General features: G+C 37.5%; 1 protein-coding gene across 3 annotated transcripts in view; it reads right to left on the reverse strand.

Annotated features, from left to right (window-relative positions):
- Nucleotides 1-4,923: 4,923 nt before the first annotated feature.
- Nucleotides 4,924-23,068, reverse strand: part of USP47 (ubiquitin specific peptidase 47) — a 110,128-nt gene continuing 91,983 nt past the window's right edge. For all 3 annotated transcript variants that reach the window (XM_055423361.2, XM_055423359.2, XM_055423360.2), the window contains 10 exons: nucleotides 21,720-21,839; nucleotides 19,258-20,035; nucleotides 14,261-14,436; nucleotides 13,831-13,911; nucleotides 12,188-12,303; nucleotides 11,713-11,831; nucleotides 9,800-9,930; nucleotides 7,763-7,810; nucleotides 7,541-7,671; nucleotides 4,924-6,446 (listed from right to left, as the gene is read on the reverse strand). In XM_055423361.2, coding sequence (XP_055279336.1) covers nucleotides 6,272-6,446; nucleotides 7,541-7,671; nucleotides 7,763-7,810; nucleotides 9,800-9,930; nucleotides 11,713-11,831; nucleotides 12,188-12,303; nucleotides 13,831-13,911; nucleotides 14,261-14,436; nucleotides 19,258-20,035; nucleotides 21,720-21,839 — 1,875 coding nt within the window. In that variant the 3' untranslated portion in view covers nucleotides 4,924-6,271. The remainder of the gene's footprint in view (nucleotides 6,447-7,540; nucleotides 7,672-7,762; nucleotides 7,811-9,799; nucleotides 9,931-11,712; nucleotides 11,832-12,187; nucleotides 12,304-13,830; nucleotides 13,912-14,260; nucleotides 14,437-19,257; nucleotides 20,036-21,719; nucleotides 21,840-23,068) is intronic.

Here is a 23,068-nt window from a genome sequence, read left to right on the forward strand (position 1 = left end):
TTTATTAAGCCCATGAGTATTCTCTTCATTTAGCAGATGAAATGGAGACTCAAAAAGCTGAAGTGAAAGAGACGTCAAACAAAAACAATTATCTAGTACAGTATGCCCAGGGTATCCTGATAATTTAAAGATGCGATATACAGCTGTTCTCTCTTTAGTGTCAACAGTCATCAGGACCACTCTGCATCCTTATTGCTCACCAGATGCTCAGGCCCAGGTGCTGTGATATGCCCCAGGGGTACCAGGTTGATCCAGACAGGGTCCCTTCCCTGAAGGTATCCCAGCCTAGTGAGCGAGATCAACGGAATGCAGCTTTGACAGAAAGCCATCAGCCCGACACCTGCAGTGTTACAGGAGCTGGAAGGAGCGCGTGGCTTGGGAGAAGCAGGGTGGGAACTGGCTTTCCAAGATGAGATTTGCTCAGGAGGGCAGAAGGAACAGGAAAGGGCATTTGGGGCCACAGGTGGAGGGAGGCAAAGAGGAGGGATGGTACAGAAGGGTAACTGCAAGTAATGCACCATGGCTGGGAGGTGAGGTAAACTGAGCATTTGGAGAAGAGGCTGAAGATTACTTCATGGCAACCCACTCCAGTACTCTTGTCTGGAAAATCCCATGGGCGGAGGAGCCTGGTAGGCTGCAGTCCATGGGGTCGCTAGGAGTCGGACACGACTGAGAGACTTCACTTTCACTAAATGTTAGGCCCTATGTAAGGTGTCAGGGAGATGGTGGTACATGAGATAAAACCAGGCTCCTGTCTCCTGGAGCTTATATGCAGGCATATTATCTTGTTCTACTTTGTCATCATAGCCTCAAAAACGTAACAACAGGAGAGGCTTGACTCCAGGAGCTGGTCTCTACTCACGGTTCTAAGCGGAGTGTATGAAGGGTAGGTGGAGTGTGGTGCTGGCATCATCCTGCCTACCTTTCCCAGGAGGGGAGCAGCGTGGGAACTGGCTTTTGAAGATGACAGTTTCTCAGGAGGGCAGAAGGAATAGGAAAGGTTAGGCAGGAAGATGCGAGTGCCAAACGATCACGTAAGGTAAGTATTCACAGGGTCTGGGGTTTAGGATACGGTATCTTTTGGGGGCTGTTATTCTGCTCACCACAGAATGAAAAGTATCTGGGTCCTTGAATTTGTTGAGAAGGAAAGCAGTCCTGCTGTCAGCTATTCCTGGACTTCTTCTAAAGTCAACCGCAAACAAGACAGATAAAGTACTGTTAGTCTGTTGTTTGAAATAAAAAGCAAAAGGCGAACAAAATACAGCTTTATGAATCCCAACCCACATGCTTTCCAACCTGCAATGAGAAAGCAAGTTTAGAAAATGAAGGGTTTGGGTGTTTGGTACAAGCTGAGTCTGAGCCCCACGTTCTGCACAAGTGAGTGGCTGGCTTGTCCACCCACCCAGTCTTAGACTGAGGAGGAGTATAATGGAACAAAAATGATTGCTGCTGCTTCTTCCCAGCTTCCTCTTCATGCTACCTTCCTGCTCCCTCTTTTTACTCCTCCAAGTCCTTTCCAGCCTCCCTACTGTTTCTTTGGGCTTTTGACACACTCAGGACAAAGGGGTGTAAGGCAGAAGGATGAGAGCCAAAAAGAGAAACAAGGTGGTCTGCTGTGGTGAAGGGATACAGGGCAGGAAGCACTCCTGGGGTCTGTGCATCCCCACCAGAGTCAAAAAAGCCGACTAGATTAGAGATTATGTTTTGATAGACCGGGTTTCTAAAGGCAGAGAGCCGAGAGCTGTGGAGCTAGGCATCTCCTCGTAGGGCTTACTGAGAGGTGTTGCTGCAGCAGCAGCAGCTCAATTGCCCCACATAAGTTGACAAAAGGGCTGGTAAGGAATCCCCTTTTGGAAGATCACAATGTTTAGAAAACAGGTTATTTCTCTTCCTATAAGGCAGAGGCAATAAAACATGGATGCAAATAGAAATAATCATAAGTGAAGTAAGTCAGAAAGACAAATACCTTATCAGTTAGATGTGGGATCTAAAATATGACACAAATGAACCGACCTGTGAAACAGAATCATGGACATAGAGAACAGACTGGTGATTGCCAAGTAGGGGGGAAGTAGGGCAGGGATTGCGAGTTTAGGATTGGCAGATGCTAACTGGTATATATAGAATGGATAAGCAACGAAGTCCTACTGTATAGCACAACAAACTATTCAATATCCTGTGATAAACCATAATGGAATGTACGTGTGTATCAGTGACCTCACCACCACCAACAGGAGGCTGCTGTTTGCCCTCTCCCTTACCTTTTCCACCATCCACAGAGCTAGTGCCGAAAGAGTCAGTGGGGACTTGGAGTGTTGACCACTGCCTCCTTCCCTTTCTAAACAGCCAGCATCACATCCAGCAGGCAGTGCGTGTGTGTTGAGGGGTGACCTTTGAATCAAATGACTGAAAAACTTCAAGATCAGATTGTTTGAATAATGCAAAGTGACTTAAAAGTTACAGAACGGCACCGAGTCCTCTTCCAGTGTGAAACTGTATTCAATAAAACACAGCTGGCAGAGTTACTGGAAAAACAGAACCACTCTATTCATATCTCAACAAGGTGATACTTCAGTTGGTTGCTTCAGCATTATAAAAGGCTGAACACAAAGCATGCCCTCTATACTGGTGGAAGGGATAGGTTGTGAACAAAGGAAGCAGGCGGAGCATAGTACTCACCTTTAAGGCAAGGTTCTGGGGTCCACTAATGATCCCCCGATGTGGTAAATTCTCAGGCCATGACCAGTTAAAGACCAGTGAGGGAAGCAGTTGGTGGTACTATCACAGGGAAAGGGCAGAACACCCCTCTTCAGCACTCTTTTGCCCTCCTAACTTGGCCCCTAGTCTTTTCTAAGCGGTTAAACCTGATTTAATGCACTCATGAATTTGACAAGCGTTGTTTCTGAAAGTAAAGTTTCGAAAACTAACACTGTATCTAGCCAAATGCTCATAGCGCCCCCTTCCCCACAAAGGACACAGGAGCATCTTCTGATGTCCTGTACACCAAGCCTATGTGGCTACAAACTTTATTTGGGTGGTGAACTCCTTTGGAAACCTGATTTTAAAAAATGCATTTACTAGACCCCTAGAAAACTATACATGCACATAATTTTGCCTTGGATTTAAGGATTTTTGGCCCTAGAAGGCTTTTGACTGCTAGTGACCAAAACATTGTTTTGCAAAAATTAGAATTGTTTAGATGGAATACTTTAGCAAAAAAAAAAAAATCTTACTAATTCAGATTATCTTCTATTCCATATTGTCCAGACTATAATTTGCAAGTCACAAGTGCAAAAGTTGGTTATTTTTGATGCTAAACAAAGGGACAAAATTCAGAAGAACAGCCGCCAATTGAAAAGGAAAAACTGGCAAATGAACCAGAATAAAGGATTTTATTGTGTTCCATACATTCACAGGTCACTTCCAGATACAGCAGTAACACCGCAGTGCTCTGGTACTGTGCACTCTTTAGCTCGGACCACGTTGGAAATCTGTAGCTGTTTCCTTTCAGCCTAGATACCGTTTCCCAACAGTGCAGCCTGGCAACCAACAGCTAACTGACTGTGGCAGAATTCACTCCCATTTTCTCAGAAAGTTAAAGGATCAATACTTTCCATTCTGTTACAAAAGAGATTACCAAACACTGTGTAGTATAGAGTTCCTTCCCTCACTCTTTTTTAAATCTTGTTATGGACTGCTATCCCTTACATTTAGTTTGAGAAGTAGACGTTTATCTAGCAAACCTCTGTACAGACCAGCTAAATAAACAAGGCAGAGTCGTGAAAACATAGCTCTTGTTTCTTTGGCCAGAATTCACCCCTGACCTTCAGCCCCTGCCACAGATATGCAAGTACTTGGTTCTCACTGAGTGTGCCTGGCTGACACAAACTCATGTGCCCCACAGTAAAACCTCAAAACTTTGGCGTAAGCCATGGGGGGCAGGGTCACCCTGCATTGCTTGTGGCCTGCCACAGCCTCAGAAGATTCAGATGAGTGATCACCAGGCTCCACTGTCCCTTGGCTTAGAGGTGCTCACTTGATTCTCTGAGGAAGGCTGATACATGAATCTCCATACCACAAATTACTGCTTCCATTTACTACAAATCAGTGTGAAATCACCATCCCTTTCTACTGAGATTTTTAAAGGGCAACATAGTGTTTTCTATCAGGCACTGAAGAGCAAAAAGCTTTTTCTTTTCTATAATGAAATATACATTCTCTTTACTCTGGGTGTTTGTAATATGCCTGCAATTAGAAGCAGCGAACATGAAACAAACAAAACACGGGCAGAAGGCACAGGATGAGGAGCAGTATGGAAAGTTTACTATTTACTCTTACAGGAACATCAAACCAAACAAGGGCCCAAGCCCGTTTTAACAAATAGGTCTCCTCTGTTCCAGTCAGTCCTTGAAATCAGAAACCACATTTACTAATCCCTGTATCCCAGGTAAGCAGGCCTGTACCAGAACCAAGTAGCCATCATGTTACACCAGAAAATCTAAGTGATCCAAAAAACAACTCGTTACAAATGCTTAAGTGTTTTTCTCTGAGAATACCATCAAGTCTACTAATGCAAACCCAGAATAGTACTGCCATTCAATTTGGCAGAATGCTACAGTCTATATGGAATAAAAGTTAGCCACAAAAATACCTTAGAAAAGATTTTTTATATGGAATTCTCAATCATTATATTCAAACTGCAACCAACATTTGTTAATACTATTTTTTAATTCTTTCTTAAAAGGGAAAAAAGGGTAAATTTTTGATTCTGAAATATTGACAGGATCCTCCAAAGTTAAATATTAACATCTTTTCATCTCTCTTACGAGAACTTTACTGTAAACATACATTATCACAGAATTAACTATTCAATATGTTACAAAATGTTATATTGAAAGAAAACAAATCTCCTCTGAACCCAGATTCTTCATCCACAAAAGTTTAATGACTAAACACCACAGAATGAACAAATGTTTTATTGGCATGTTCATTGTTGTAAACAGCATCTGGCATGAAAAAGTTTTACCAAAACCTTATTAATTTTTATAAATTAGATGGCATTTTCAAAACTGACGTAGAATTGTGTTCACTGAATAGCTGTATTTATTTAGCAAACTTGCTGATTCTAATAGACTCTGCAATGAAATCATGGTGACTGTATTAGCCTGTGCCATGACCTGACTTCCTAGCAAGTTTATTCAACACGATGTTAAGACGTTTCCCCAAAGTTAAACTACATGTAACTACGTGTCAACTCCAAAAATTAAACTGGGACTTACAAGGTTTTAGAAGATTCAAACTTGAAGTAAAACTTCAAAAATAAATGTACAAAAGGAAAAAATTGAAGCCACTGAACAGAAAAACCTCATTAACAAGGGCAAATACAATCGTATGGGACCCAGTGCTGAGGAACCTCACTGAGGGTTACATTTACATAGACTGCTATACCTCTCAATGTACACAAATGTACATCATGAATGATATGTAAAAGGAATAACCATGGGAAATAGCTGAACTGCAATTATGGTAACTCAATAGGATCAATTTTATTTACATGCTGAATGAACGAGTGAAACGAATTCTCTACATCCATAACTTACGTACAATCAGTTATAATTACAACATTGCAGCAATTTGAGCTGCCACCTGCTGGGAGTGGTCTAGGGAAATGTTTTGATGTTCTAGAATAATGTTCTTAATACTTTGCCAAAAATGAAAAAAATAAAAACACTCCACGATTCTTTACTGGGTTATGGCTGGTTCTAAGATTTTCTTTCTTCAGCTCCTGTTTTTGCTGCTTTCCAAGAGTCAACACACGTTGCATTTACTTCTGAATTGTCAATGAGGTAATGTGTGTATCAGTGAAATAAACAGAAACTTCATTCATTCATGGCCTTTGCACAGCTTTTATTATTAAGCTATGAGCATCCTGTTTGAGGCTGGTTTTACTAGCGGCTATGTGCACATCGGTCCGCAAGGAAAGACTGCTTACTCATTCCCCTCCCGCTTTTCCAGTAGCAGGTTTCGCTTCCTGTTTGTTTGCACATCCCTTTTCACTTTACAGTACACTTGACTATAGTGCACAACATGATTCCAAGTCAAAACAGTGGCCCTCTGGGCACTGAGCTTCTGATTGGTGAAGAGCCAGCCAATCAGTGCTGGTGTCACTGGGTTACCCCCAACCATGTCCGGCCATCATGGCACTACACAGTAGCAGTGAACCGTCTAATTAAAACCAAAATCCCCCAGGGAAAATGCTACACTAGCAGAGTCAGTCTTGAGTTAGATCTTTATTTGGTGCTCCATCCAGATAAATTTTTAGTGCTTTCTCTTTCCGAGGTGAGTATGTTACACGATGTCCTGTTTTCTGGAGTCGACTGCTTTCTTTTTTCATCAGTTCGTTTCTTTGCTCATCTGTCAACTCCATTAATTCTTCTGTTCTATCCCTACATTTAAAATAGGAATGACACATTAGACAAGTATAGCCATCTGCCTCTTTTAATTTATGTTTAAAAGCTATAATGCTCCTCAATGAGAAAATTAAATCTGATTGTCACCACTTAAGTTATATAACTTATACTAAGATGTCCTAGATTTCTAATGTGTTTATTATGTTAACACAGCACTCACTTCTAAAAACAGCATAGAATAATTTCCATGTTACTATTAGTATAATAATGGCTATCATTTATTGAACATCTATATATAGTAGCCACTAGGCCAGTTTTTTTTAATGTAGTATTTCAAATTCTCGTAAAATCCTGCAAGGCTGACATTACTGATGCCATTTTACAGATGAGGACCTAGGTAAACAAATAACGAAGCTAAATTTGAATACACATCTGTCAGGCTCCAATGACTACTCTTTCTCCTCTCTCTATATATAAGGACAGATTCGGTAGGCACTAGCCATGTGTGTCTACTGAAGTATGTATGATCCAAATTGAGATGGGTGGCAAGTGTAATAAACACATAATATTTCTAAGACTACAAGGAAAATAATGCAAAATATCTTAGAAATGATTTTTATATTGTTTACATGTCATAATGATATTTTGGATATAGTGGGTTAGAAATACTTATTAAAATAATGTTACCTTTCTACATTTTAAAATGTGGCTAACTGCTGCTGCTGCTAAGTCACTTCAGTCGTGTCCGACTCTGTGTGACCCCTTAGACGGAAGCCCACCAGGCTCCCCCGTCCCTGGGATTCTCCAGGCAAGAACACTGGAGTGGGTTGCCATTTCCTTCTCCAATACGTGAAAGTGAAAAGTGAAAGTGAAGTTGCTCAGTTGTGTCCGACCCTTAGCGATCCCACGGATTGCAGCCTACCAGGCTCCTCCATCCATGGGATTATCTAGGCAAGAGTACTGGAGTGGCTTGCAACTAGAAATTTTAAAATGCAATATATGGCTTGTATTGTATTTCTACTGGTCAGGGCTATTCTATATCGTAACAATCGTAAAGCTGTTTATGAAAAATAAGATGTACAACAAAAATGTGGTATCACTAGAAATAACCAAAACATTGTGAATGTTACCTATAAAATATGACTGCACCATCATCGCAGATATAAAGAGGCCAGACATTCAGGGTAGAAACTCTGGGATTCCAGTCCAAATCCTGATGAATATCAAGGACAGAAATATCGCAGGGAAAAGTTCCTCTACCCTAAGGAAAAAAGAACGAATGAATGAATGTCACCGTTGGCCATGTTTACTTAGCACTAGGTACCCAGACTGAAACACTCTCAGGGTCTTACCTTGGCAAACTCAATATCTTCTAAAGGAATTCCACTGATTTCATAAAGCTGTAAGAGGAAACATTTTACGTGAGTTCACCTAAAAACTGAGTTTGCTGAAACAAGTAATTTTCCTTTCACCTTGTGAACACAGAAATAGTTTTGATTTTTTTCCAAAGAAGTAACATATGTTTGATATAAAATTTTTTGAAAGCAGGAAGTAGAACTGTCTCCCCAGTCCACCTGCAAGTACCATTTCTCAAAATATCAATTTAGTATTAATATATTCCTTTCAGACCTTTTCCTATGCATATATAAACTATATACACATTTATAAAATACATAAAGCTGTATCTATGAAATAATATCTAAATGATAACTTTATATAACCTATAAAAAACAGGATACAGAGTAACCTCATTCTCTTCACTAGTTGAAAAATATACCATTTTATTTCCAATTGATGGACACTGAGCATGTTTTTAGGTTTTCCCAGTTACAATTCTATATAATATGTATACTCTGTATATATTTCTTTGCATATCTCTACAAAATTCTTTTTACTGAATTCTTAGATGTGCAGCTGCACATGTGACATGTTTATAAACAATGCCAAGCTGAACCCTGAAAAACTTATGTCAATTTAATCACTTAATCGAAGGTGCATGATATTGCCTGTTTTACCCAAACTATGACGACTCTAGGTCCCCAATCTCCAAGATCTAATGCCCGATGATTCTGAGATAGAGCTGATGTAATGATAGTAAAGTGAATAATAAATGCAATGTGCTTGAATTATTCCCAAACCATCCTCCTTCCCCCACCCCGTCTGGTTCAAAGAAAAATTACCTTTCATGAAAATGGTCCCTGATGCCAAAAAGGTTGGGGACTGTTGCTCTAGATATTTTATTTTCTAAATCTTCATAACTATTTAAGAGGTAAAAAAATGCTATTATTGTTTTCTATTTTTATTTTTTTGCTGCTGTTATTGTTTTAACTTATATTTCTTGTTCTACAAATTGCCTATTTATGTTCTTTGCTTATTTTAAAATTAGACTGTCCAGTTTATTAATTTGTATCTCCTTTTAAATTTGGACATGTCTCACATATGTTTCAGAGAAGGCAATGGCACCCCACTCCAGTACTCTTGCCTGGAAAATCCCATGGACGGAGGAGCCTGGTAGGCTGCAGTCCATGGCGTCGTGAAGAGTCAGACATGGCTGAGTGACTTCACTTTCACTTTTCACTTTCATGCACTGGAGAAGGAAATGGCAACCCACTCCAGTGTTCTTGCCTGGAGAATCCCAGGGACGGGGGAGCCTGGTGGGCTGCCATCTTTGGGGTCGCACAGAGTCGGACACGACTGAAGCGACTTAGAAGCAGCAGCAGCACATATGTTTCATATGTTTTCCCCTTTCTTTTAGTTTCGTTTATGCGTTGTTTTAAAAAAATTCTTGAGGGGGTGCTGTGCAGAAGATTTAACTTTTATATTGTCTATCTTTCCTTTTCTGGTTTTGGGATTATACTCACAAATATTTTTTCCCCTCATGGGATTATAAACTTATTTTCAATATATTCATCTAGAACATTTATCATTTTACTATATTTTTAAATATAAATTTAATACATTTAGAATTTTTTTGGTGTGAAATATGGAAATACATTTTTTCCCAAAATGCCAACTGTCCTAGTACCTTTCTCCAGGGATCCTCAGGATTCTCACCTTTGCTAACCCTAACCTTCAGCTGGATTCTCTATTTAATTATACTTCATCTGGTTTTTAAAATATATATATAGCAATTTACTCTAGTAACTCTAATCCTAACTACTTAGGGCAAAGTTGATCCAAGTAATAGAAAGCGGGGGCTCACTTCTGGATGGCCAGAAGTCAACGTAATTTTTCAAAGCATCAGCAGCCCTAAGAAACCATGACCATGTGGCATGAGGTGTGACTGAAACAGGTTGCCACATCAGTGTTTGGCACTCACTTCACAGGGTCTCTCTTATGCAACACAGAGAAAAATGTATGTTAGTTCATTTTGTTTAAAATGAGTTTACCTTCTCTCGCAACTCATCAACACTACTGCTTTCCAACACAACCTCCTGGAAGGGATCCAACTTCATCTCTGAAGGCCTCCACCGTCTTGACAAAACTGCAAGTTGTGACATGGATTTCATCTTCTCCACCCCTAAGAATATGCAAGAGTAGGCCATCATTCTATTTACTCTAAAGATTCATAATATGCCTTTTCTTATAATGCCTCGAAAACAAAAAGATTTCCTTCAAGCATTATTCTTAAAAAGCAGGCATAGAAGAAACTAGTTATCATAAGGAGCTTTTCAGAATAAAATACTCTCTCTCCCCTCCAGTCTTAGAAGATAATTCGTAACCCCACAAGCTCTCCTTCCACAGGGACTCCTAATCTCACTCTCTCGTGAGTCTTGTTGGACACTGCTCTCCCAACTACTCTCCTCTTTGGACCTCTAATCTTTGCCCTTCTGTTGGCTCGCACCATCCCACAATCTAAAATCATAATTCAACAGCCTTCATTTTATCTTCTTTTTTCACTCGAGGTATCATTGATCCTTCTCTTTTACTCCCAAACTTGCTGATTCTTCAAAACCTAGCTCAACTTTCTCTTTGATGCACACAAGAGCTAATCGCACTGATGCGTTTCTTGGCACCTATCATCCTGGGATTACAGGTCTGTAGTTCTGGTTCTCCATACACGGTGCATCTCGAGGGCGACCACTGGTCTTCGTTCATTGTTGCAGCACCGTGGGTCAGGATGTCTAGCAAATTACAGGCCAGTGTTTCTTAGATTTAATCACATGACTTAAATCCTACTCAAGTACTTTGATGCTAAAATATATACTGAAATGATACTGATGCAAGGATCCACCATTCAGTGACATATTCTGGCTAATTCATCTCCACCAATATATATTCCTTCCTAACAAGGGTGACGTCTATGTCCTTCATCTCTTCTTGACCTACCTGGACACAGGGATTACTCTGTAAGGCCCCAGATACTCAGAGAAGGAATAAGTGATAACACACATTGCTCTTCTAGGTCACTGTTACACAATTATATGGGCTGAACTGTGTCCCCCATCAAAATATGTTGAACTCTTGAACTTCAGTATCTCAGACTGTGACCTTATTTGGAATTTACAATAGTAATCAAGCTAAAATGAGGTCAATTAAGGTAGGTACTAATCCAAATATGACTAGTGTCCTTATAATATGGGAAACTGGCACACAGACAGGAACACCTACATGGAGCACACCGTGTGAAGATGAAAGCAGAGATCAGGACATTGTCAAGGCACCTGTCTACAAGCCAAGGAACACGAGACTGCTAACCACCCACCACTAGAGCGAGGCATGGAGCAGATTCTCCCTCACAGCCAACAGAAGGAACCCACCCTGACAACATCGTGATCTCAGATGGCCAGCCTCCAAAACTGTGAGAAAATAAATTTCTGTTGTTTAGGACACCCAGTCTGTGGTACTGTGTGATAGCCTAGAAAACTAGTATTGTTATTGTTCTCAAAATTTCTGAAAAATTAACAGCACATCCTCAAAGCAAATAAGCCAAAATGAAAAAAGATACTAAAAAATAAACATGGTTAAGAAACTTTTACTTTCAGTAAAAAGTACTAAAAATGAAACTTTGGAACTGCAACTTCCCTGAAAAAAAGAGACTGAAAAACAAACATGGCTAAGAAATTTTTACTTTCATTAAAAAGTACTAAAAATACAACTTTGAAATTGAGAGTTGTATTGAAATTGCAACTTCCCTGAAAGGAGGAATTCATATTCTTAAAATCAGAGAAAAGAAGAAATATTTAAAAGGCAAATGGGGCACAGAGAAAAGATAGAAGCAGCTCATTATTTGAGAAAAGCTACAGGCTTCTATTATTTCTAGAGAACTTCTGATATATCTCCACAAAAATAATAATAATACCATCAAGAACTTCAAGGAAAACCTCCCAGTTGCTGGAAATATTAATATCTTCTTCATAAATATGATAATCCAAAAAGACAGTGCCAGGATTCTTCCATGTTTTTTTCCTTAGACGAAACCTACAAATGTGATAAGATATTTTAAACTACTATACTCTGAAATTCTTAACTTAAAAAAAGTAACATGAATCTGACATCAAGGAAAAATGAAATGTTCAAATACAAAAGTCAAGCGGTTATTCATTAAAATTTTGGGAAAACACAATGATCTCAAGACATCAAATTGAGTGTCCTGCAGAGGAAGCTCAGACCAATTCCTAAATAATTTTGCTTAGTTCTATCATATTAATCTATAGCACAAAATTCTGAATGGTACAGGAATTTAAAATTCTTTGTTTTAGAAAATCATACCAATCCATGTCAACTGATCACACTGTCTTTCTTCAAACTGCGATGACACTGTAATTTTACTTTACCTGTCAATACTGAGCTCTAAACCACACTGTTCCCTGAGTTGAGGAATTAACTCCTCTTTTGATTGCCGTACAGTCATTCCTTTAGCAAAAACAGCATCTAGCAGAAACTTGCATGGCTAGGAATGTAAAGATAAACAATTACACCCTGAATTACACATTAAAATGAGGATCAACAAAACATTTTATTTGTACTTTACAGTGTGACAATTACTAGACTGGGTTTAGGAGTCTGTCTTCCTATATTTAAATCTTGGCTAACTCTGTTATCTTGAGCAAGTTTACTTAACATTTCTGTGCCTCAGTTGTCTCATCTGTAAACTGGGGACAGTATCTTCCTCAGAGTCACTGTGAAAATTAGATATGATAATACTTTCATATTTCTCTTCTTATAATACAATGATCATCACCTTTATAGAGTAAAATGAGGGAAATGAATACTAATTTTTCAAATACATCCATTAATTGTCTCAAAAGAGATACAGAATCCACAAACCCCAAACTCAAAGAAAGATAAGTCAAAATGAGTGTAGTGAATCACACGTAAGAGATATAACTGATGCCTAATAAAATGTGTTGAACAAATGAAGGTATTTTATGAAAATATTACCCGCTTATTTGCTGTTTTTCACATCTGTCTAGGTCTTCACTGAGATGTTATAAATGTCTTAAAAACAGTGCCTTTGTCTTATTCTTCTGGGTATTTACCATCATTTTAAATATCACAGAAACTAAGATATTTTATTACTCCCCTAGAACATAGTCTGTTTAGATTCTTAATCCACTGTAAAAAGCAATATGAACTTGGGCATGTTACTTAACTTCTCTGCGCCTCTATTTCTTAACCTATATAGTGGGAATAATAGTCCTTTTATAACAGAGTTAACTGATGAGGATTAAAGGAGTATTTGTAAGCACTCAAAGAACAAAGAGGCACTAAATATAATGCTAGTTAAAAAATGACTTTCTGAACTAAAAAAGTATATACTCTACAGGTCAGCTGCCATCCTTCTGTATCATTAAACAGTCATTCCCAGAAAATAAGCACAAACAAATCCACTTTTAAAAAGCAGAAAATGTATGCCATTCCAGTATTTATAGCAACACTTCATATTAGAGGGATGACAAAAATGGTCTGAGGGCCAAGATCTGGTGCCTGTTTTTCTGAGTGACATTTTACTGGAAGGAAGTCACTGCTGTTGGCTTATATATTGCCTATGTCTGTTACTGTGCTATAACAGCAGCACAGAGTAGTTGCAACAGAGATAGTATGGCCTACACAACTGAAACATTCCCTAAAAAGAAACACTGCTTCTGTGTGTTGTGCTGTGCTTAGTTGCTCAGTCGTGTCTGACTCTTTGCAACCCCTTAGACTGTAACCTGCCAGGTTCCTCTGTCCACGGGGATTCTCCAGGCAAAAACACTGGAGTGGGTTGCTATGCCCTCCTCCAGGAGATCTTCCCAACCCAGGGATCGAATCCAGGTCTCCTGAATTGCAGGTGGATTCTTTACCGTTTAAGTCACCGGGAAAGCCCTTTCCTTCTTTAGAGAGATAAAAAGAAATGTGTAGTAATAAAATCTGTAAACTGCATGTTTTTAATAACTACCCAAAGTGACCTCACATTGTTTTTAAGTATGTTACTTACCTCTTGTTCATTGACTAGAAGCTGGTACACTTTAACTCTGTATTCTCCTTTTTTAAGTGCTCTTCCCAGTCTAATTGTAATCTACAAATTAAACACACTTTGTAAAAGATGTACTGTCTCAGTAAAATAAACTACCCATTCTCACCCCAACTGTTTAGGATTCTCTCCCCAATTCTCTAGATTCTGGGCTGTTTGAGAACAGGTGTATCTTTTACTTCTGATTCCCCAATGCCTAGAATAGTAACTGACACACAGCTAACATTTAACAAATAATTGTTAGATGAATGGAGAAAACACTAACCAAAAACCCCAATAATCACTAAATAATCCTTTTAGGGTATCTATTTCACCCTACTTGGAAGTAGTGTAAGATGCTCTCAAATCTATCATTTAAAACAGACTCTAATTATTCGGAATTATTTTTATCAACCTTATTGTCATCTGAAAACGATGAAAGTGTCTCATTCAGCCGGACGCTCTCAAACTCTTGATTGCTGGCGTACACACGAAAGACCTTGAAGTGAGAGGATAGAACTCCAACAAAGGGCTCTAAATGCTGTTTGAAAGCGGCCAGAGTAATTCTTTTGTCAACATGCACCATCAACCCTAAGCACACAAACACACAGATACATACAAAAAAACAGAAACAAAAATGTAAAAGAAACCTCTTAAGAGTGTAAATATAGCAGATTACAGATTGCTAACTACACTGTGAGCAGGAAAAAGCACCCCTTTTCAGGTATTTGACTTTTAGCTAATGGACTACATTGAATGGACATGGACACTGAGCATATGCTACGTATAATCTGACAGCTTTAAATATTCTGAGATATTTAAGTGTGAGATATTTGCTTATTCATTCTGGTCACTAATTTAAAAATCAAACTTCCAGGAAGTTTTTTCAAATACATACATTTCTAGTTCTACACAGCAGCAGTGTAGGCTCTGGCTGCATCTCACCCCTGCCTCTTCTGCTTCCTTACTAGCTGTCAAGACACAGAGGAAGTCACCAGCCTCCGTACCTGCATTTTGTCATTTGAAAAATGGAGATAATAACAGTACCTATCTCATAGTATCTTACTGTTAATTCAGTAAGGTTAATAAGTTAATCATGCTTTTAGAATAGTTTCATAATAGTAATAACCTCAAAATCTAATTTTTTAGATTTACTGAGAAATTAGTAAATCTAGTTCTGGGATTTCTACTAAAAATGTCAAGACTAGCATACAAAGATGTCTGTCTCATCATGTAGTTGGTTGGACTGTAACAGAAATACCTACATGGATCAGAAACTCCAACCTCATCTAAGCTTCAATTTGACTTCTCTTTGCATTATAATATGGACTTCCCTGGTGGCTCAGATGGTAAAGCATCTGCCTACAACGCGGAAGACCCGGGTTCAATCCCTGGGTTGGGAAGATCTCCTGGAGAAGGAAATGCCAACCCACTCCAGTACTCTTGCCTGGAAAATCCCATGGACAGAGGAGCCTGGTAGGCTACAGTCCATGGGGTCTCAAAGAGTCAGACACGACTGAGTGACTTCACTTTCTTTTGCATTGTAATAGGATTATCTTTGATGTTCCCTATTTTTTTCTAATGCCTATTATTTTAATTTTTGTCCTTTATTTTATAAGCCACTCATAATGATACTTTTGGAATATACTCATGACAATACTTCTGGAATATATTTCTTCCACTGATCTTCATATTCTATTAAAGAGCAAAAACATCACTAGTTATCTCTTTCTCTTATAATAAGACAGTGCTGAATGCAAAAGCTGCCACAGAGTCTCAGGCTCATGGTCTCTCTGCAGCCCGAAGGCTCTCTGTAGGGCAGACCACAAGTTTTCTGTGAAATTTACATGAAAGATCAAGGACGAAACCTTTATATACTCTTGGTTTCCATTTTCAAGTCATCCCAACTAGGACTGATGAATTTTTCTGAATGGATTTTTCAAATAATGTCTATTTACTATTTTCCTGGTTATAAAATACTGGTTCACTAGAGAAAATGTGACAAGTATGAATTAGAAGAAAACATACAGTGATGAACTTTATTTACTGTATATACCTTTTGAGGCAGTATATCTTTTACTTCGTTTAAAACTTCTATTTCTAAGCTTTAAGGAATGTCCCTACATATTAACAATCTAGCTTTTGGCAAACAAACCTCTATTTACTAACCAGAGAAGGGTTAAATCTCTTGAGAGAAGGGTGTAATGAAAAAATTTCTTGATTAGAAATGAGCAGGCTATGGATGGATTTCAGTTTTGCCACTTTGGTCTGATAAATGGCTATAGGTACTTATCCAATCTCTGAGCCTTAGTTTTCTCATGGGATTATTACCCAGTCTCACTGACTTGTTCAACAAATGTAGTACATTCTAAGGCACTCAAATAAAAGCTATCACTGCCATTTTGGTTTCTCTTGTAACTCCTAGTAATGCTGTATCACAGGAAGACATGAATGTTCGTTGGTTATTGATATAGTCCAATATGGTGATTAGAACCAAGTGTTCTGGAGTTGGATGGCCTGGCTGGAATGAAGTTCTTGTTCCCCTTCACATATTAGATCTGTGACTTCTACTAACTTCTCTGAACTTCAGCGATCTCTATTATAAAATAAAGATAACAATCTTTATATCTCATAATGTGTTTCTGGGTCAATACATGCAAAATGCTTAACACAGCACTGACAAAATGTTGGCTTAATTGATGAGCTGTAATTATTCAGTGGTTTTACAGAACACCATTATATCTATTTTCCTATCTATGCCTTCATACAGAAGAGTTCAGTCTCTTCACAGTTTCAACTTTAAAGTGCCCTCAAAAGCTTTCCTTTTTCATTCTTTTATATATTTCTTGAAAGAGGTGGTAACCAAAATTGTACAAAGAAGTTTCAGTGCAAATACATGACCATTTTTATTACTCTGGTCTTCCTATTTATAACCTACTGCCTGCAGACTACAACTAGGTCACACTGGGACAGTATTTTCAAAGAGGTCTATAAGTACTCCCTGAAACAATTCCTGGATCATAACTAATTGCTTCAAGACCATCATTTTAAGTGTTATTTGGTTATTACCTAAATGAATTGCCTATACAGTGCAGGGCATACCACTCTTCAGGTATCAAATTCTCTGTCTACCCATTCTACCTTGCCATTTCATCATTCTGAAGAATTAGTATTGTTACTTGTTATCCACATTTCCCAAGCAACTACTTTCAGATCCCTGTGGAACTGTGATGAAGCAGTCGTAGTACAGATTCCTGAAACACTTGGCTGCTGGCTATCATCCCCATTCCCTTTCCCCTAAGCCAGTTTGTTAAACATGGAAAGACACTTTGCAGGGTTTTTCACCTTTTCTTCTCAAACAACCTTCTGTATAGCTTCTAAACACTTAAATAATTCTTAGAAAATGATTTCTCTTCATCACATGTTTTACTATTTCCATGAATGCTAGTAAATTAGCCCACAATGAATTTCTGAAAAGATTAAAATGGTCAGCAGGCTCCTTTGTAAAGATTCCATTAACCGTTTTAAGATGGAAATGAGACCCTTCAAACTATAATTCTAAATATCCCCACTGAATCTTTCCTACAGTTGAATGCAGTCAAATTTCCAGTACATCATTCAAAAACAAACTCCTTGAAAGAAATCTCTAACCTTTTTCCAAAGAGAAGCTATTTTTAATTTCTGCAATGCTCTTGAAGGGTTGAGAATGATAAGAAAGCAGTGTTGGTACTAGCTATCTTTCCTCTATTGTGATGTGAGAAAAGAAACAGTGGTTAGCAGTGAGAAGGTGGAGAAAGGAGTACTAGGCTTGCAACTGGAATACTTGAATCTGATCCCAGCAGTGTGACTTACTAACTGTGTGACCTCAGGCAAATTATTTAACTTGTTTGAGCCAGTTTCTTCATCTGTGAGATATGTTTAACAATATCAATTTCACACAGCTTCTGAGAACTGAATAAAATAACATGTTAACAAGAGCTGTAAGAAAGAAAAAACCATGAAAATTTAAATAAAGTATTACTATGATAGAGTTTCTCTGTCTCCATTTTAATCTACCAATCCACATTTTCCCACTTGAGTTTCCGTAAGATACAGGTATGGATGTCAGATAATTATGCTGTTTTTGAACCTACTTAAAAACACAAACTTATGTATTTTTACTACTGGTTTCATAATTTCTATCACTTCCTTTTAAAAGATCCAATTTTGAGACTAAAAGCATCATAGCATTTAACTAATAGAGTCGTTTTCTGTGCACCTTCTCCCCATGAGATGAAGCATAATGCTGCACTTTAATCATCCCTACTTCTAACAAATACCTAAGGCCAGGTTACAGCTTATATTCAGGAAATAATAGTTGTGGAGGCATACAAATGGAGAGATGAAGAGTGGGACTCTCTTACAAAGTAATAGGAGCAAGTGCATTCATACTAGAGCTTTAATCTTTAGTAATGGTCCCACTAGTTACTAGCCATATACGTATTTTTGGGAAAGTCATTCACCCTCTATGAGTTTCAGCTTTCTCATCAGAGAATATCAATGTCTATTTTGTTAATCTCAGAGAAGCTTCAAGTGAGAACAAACAAGTGTTCTGAAAACTAAAATATAAAAATATAAGGGCTAATATTAGTATTTGCCTTTCAGACTAATGCAAAGTATTTAGGTTTTCAGTTATTTCCCTTTTACACTTGAAGAAATATTTTGTATCTTGCACCTGTTTGTCCTGCTAATTCTCTGGCTGGTTTTAGTTTGATATTTTATGAATTCTTTTATTAAGTCTCATACAATGTTGTTTTTGTTGTTGTTTGTCCAAGTGCCCAAATCACTTCCATTCTGAGATTATATAATTCAGAATTTCTAGTTTGTATCTTGCCTGAGGCTTCCTTCAAAGAAATGTGGGGGGGAAGTTCCCTTTTCTTTCTCTGACTTTCCCAGTTAGTTATCTACTTTTTAGGGGGTATAGGAATAGTGCACCTAGGAATAGGTGAGGGAGGAAAGAGAAGGAATGCACAAATTAAAATTTTTCAAGGCACTGAATATAAAATTTTCTAGAGTGCCTGGCCTTTTTTTTGTATATTATTTGCTATTTAAACTATTTCTTTTCCTTTTTAAAATTTTGTCCTGTTATTATACGTCTTTCCTTTAAAAATATTCTTAATTTCTTTCTTTTTTAAAATCATCTCACCAGAATCTGGACATCATTCCATCACAGGTCTAAGAACACTGCTCACTACAACTGCATCAAAAATGAAAGCAAAGAAGAGAGGATAATCTTATAATGTAGGATGCTACAGGTAATCTTAGGACAAAGCATCTCTCTTAGCTGATTCTTCTCAACTAAAAATTTAAATGAACTGATAAAAAAGAACTGAGGCTGTTTCAAGAAGCAGCCTTTTTCCTTGAAGTACATACATTTATGTCCTTCCCCAGAACCTTCGTCTGCAGCATAGGGCTCTGCTTTGAAGTACATGTACTGTATTTCTCCCCTACTCTTGCCACTCTCATCATATTCACTGTCCGTTCCAGAGTCTTCTTCTGCTGTATCCCATGTCTCCTTTTTCCCTTCATTCGCTTTAGTTCTTCTACTACTTGTGATGCTGTGAGAGTCAAGTCCATTAGCCAAAGGGATCTGAGCATTATCTGCATTGCACAAAGTATCACTGCTATGACTCGAGCTAAGAATATCACTGTCCACCGAACTTGTACTCCTGTCATTATTCACATCTGAATCTGATCGCTCTTCAGATTGAAAATTTTCAGGATCAGAAGTCTGCATATGCTGTTCAAGTTCTCTATTACCCACTGAGGCTGAGGAGTCCCTCTCATTGAGAGGTGATTCAATGTTTTCAAAGTCACTTGTCTCAGTACTCTTGCTGCTGTCCCCATTATCTCCCTCCTGCTGCTGCTGCAGTGACAAGCTTTTGAGTTTTTCAGTGCTTTCTTCCAGAATAGCTTCCACAGACTTTAGGCTCCCTGCAGGTCCTTTAACTCTTTCACAGTCATCATCCACGTTCCCAGAGTCACCCCCAGCTTTCTGGTATGCTGTCCTTTTGCAATAAGATCCTGGAGATTGTTCAGGTAGCAAAACAAATAATCTGATTGTATTTGCATGCCGATCCAGGAGTTTCCATAAATGAGAGTCTGTAAAGGCCAGCTGGTAATCCAAAGTCTCAGAACTTTCAACAAACACCTAAACAGTAAGTTAAAGAGTTACATTACATCATTAATTTTGGGGACAATCTCATTCACTGTAAGAATATCATCACATCAATATAAGACAGTGCACAATAGATTATAAAATCTGAGATGATAATGTTTCTAAAGGACATATATATTGTTTTTGGAGACTAAAATAAAACTTTATGTTCATATCTCCTTGTAACTGGCCATAAACTGTGCTATGATAGATGGGGCACACACATGGGTGTGTGCCTGCCAAATCTCTTGCTTACTTGAACATTCATAAAAACATCTTGGCAATGCAACACCAAAATCCAAGTTCTATAAAAAATTTTATGGACAAATGACTGGATTCTATAGCAAATAAACTGCAAGGAAACAAACATGAAGGGAAAGCTTTAGACTAAAACAAACTTAAAGAGATATTACAGACTTTATTCAGATTCTGGTTTAAACAAATTTCACAGAAAAAATTTTTTTTAAGATAATCAGGGAAATCTGAACACTGACTAGATATTGGTTAATATTAAGGCATTTCTGTTAATTTTTTAGATATAATAATGTAATTGTGGTTATGTTTTTAAAAGAGTTCTCATCTTTTAGAAATACTGCTTATAGATGAAATGATATGATGCTGGGGATGTTTCTCAAATAATCTAGGGGAAGTACTGACATATAGATGAATCAAGACCTAATAATTATAGAAGCTGGGTCAGTACATAAGGGTTCATTACACTATTTTCTGCACTTCTGCATATATTTGAAATTTTCTATAATAAAATTTTAAAAAGTGAAATGCATATATATCAGGCAATTATGAATAGCATTTTGAATTTTGTATAAATGTTATTCAATAAATGTTATAAATGAGGACTATAAGCTAACCATTTAAGGAAAAAAATTAAGTTAGATCCTTCCCACTCCTTACCCTAAAACAGTATTAGGGTAGATTAGATATTGTAATGTTATATACAAATAGCACACAGAAGTACTGGAAGAAACTAGAGGTGATAAAAACTGCACATCAAAATTAACAAAACAATATAAAAAAAGGGCTAAATGTGAAAAAGATCAATCTTTCCTAAGATGAAAGAAACTGTAAATGGTGATAAATAAAAGATAGTAATTGAGGAAACTTTGCTGCAGTTTATCCAGAGTCAACCAATAGAATTAGGAATAAAAAACACATGAAAAGTGGTATGACGGGAACAGAATGATACCAAGAGATGCAACAAAAAGACCAACATGAACTTCCTCTCTCCTTCTAGAGATAAGTGAGTAGGCAAAGGAATAACATGGGGTGAACCCAAGGTAAGAATTTTCTGTATACTAGGCATGCTTCAGACTCACCATGAAGTACCGCTTTATGGGAGAAGCTCAAGAATGAACAAAATTCAGAGGACACAAACCTTGTGACCAGAACTAATCATCAAGATTCCACCAGAGAGGCAGGACGAATCGGGGGCTTGAAAAATAAATGCAGGGAGATGGGGGAAAACACTACATGTGGGGGCGGCACATGAACAAGGCAAAAAGGAGAACCAGCAAGATTCACTCAGAAGACAAAGAAGCATAATCTGACCTGACTATAAAGATAGGTAACTACTGGAAGGATGTGAGAATTTAAAACGTAAATTTCAGACAAATGGTGAACAGCAGTAAAGAAAATAGTAATGGAAAAATAAAAGACATACCTTGTTACTTCTAAAAAACCCTTCAGCTTTCAGGGGTTTACTGGGCACAGTGAGAAGGCGCAAATCATTGTAGCAGCGTTCCAGCACTATTCTCATTGTTTCAGCAGGTAAATGGATGGCCTAAAATGAAAGTGATTTAATTAAGAAGTACTTTTTAAAAATAATTATGCTTGACTTGGAAATATGGGAAACTAAGACACTGCTGAGTTCTTAAAAACAGCAGAAAGAAAATTAAGAGAAAAATAATCTTACTAGAGATTTACAAATTAAAAAAAAAAAAACATTATCAGTCCAATCCACTAATTAGGCTGTAAATTAGGAGAACAGAGTATCACTTAGAAATATATGCTCTGAAACTATTTTAAAAGTAACAATTACTCACTAAAAGTTCTATTTCTCCCAAACTCATGAAGTAAATGAGGTGATCTGAGTCCACAGAAACTGAATAGCTGACTGTGAGAAATGATGTCAAACCACATTACTCCCTGACTTTTGACCGGGTCTTCTGTAGTGTGTTAATACTTCTACTAAATCAATTTTTTTTTCTGGTAAAATGAGATTAGATTAGTAGGTAAATTTTAAAGTTATTCTAAAATTCCATGTCCTTAATTTTTGGTGTCACTTAAGAAATTTCTCATGAAATGAGCAAATAAAAATAATTTACATTTTACAAAACCTCATTTGTATAGTTAATGATGACTAATTCTGAGGCATTCTAATTATAAACACGAAATTTCTTGGCATCCTGTTTTCTGACTGCCTATACTCTACAGACATTTTTCCGCAACAAAATTATAAGCTTCTTCAGGGAAGAAAACACATGTGTTTCTTTTGTATTCTACGTCAGTGCTCATATCTACATTAAACTATAAAACAGAGCAGTTAATCATAAACTATCACTTCAAAATATGATGTTTCCTCCAATTATTACTGTGGCAAAAGTGTTGCAAGTAATTTTTTAACATAGTAATAATTAATAACTAACTTCTATATAATACGCCACTTTTTTTTTTTTTTCACAAAAAGAGCATTTATTTATTTTACTCATGTTCACAACAACCCTGTTAAAATAGGCATTAAAAAATTCCAGATGAGATAAAAGACAATACTACCATTAGATGAAAAACTAGAAATGACTGAAAATTAGAAGTTTTTGACTTGCGATTTCTGAACAATTTCCACCACACCAAAGGACCCTAAGTGGGGTTAATTTTGCCTATATGTGTGTGCTTAATGTTCTACAGAGTACAAGACCCCTGAAAGGATTATAATCATTTCTCTGGAGTGAAACAGTTTTTCTATCCAAGGAAATCTGAATGTTTCATTATCATGTTTTACCAGTTCAAAAA

Source organism: Moschus berezovskii, chromosome 14 (genome assembly GCF_049115385.1).
Source record: "Moschus berezovskii isolate FMDL1 chromosome 14, NW_MosBer_1.0, whole genome shotgun sequence".
Classification (NCBI taxonomy): Eukaryota; Metazoa; Chordata; class Mammalia; order Artiodactyla; family Moschidae; genus Moschus; species Moschus berezovskii.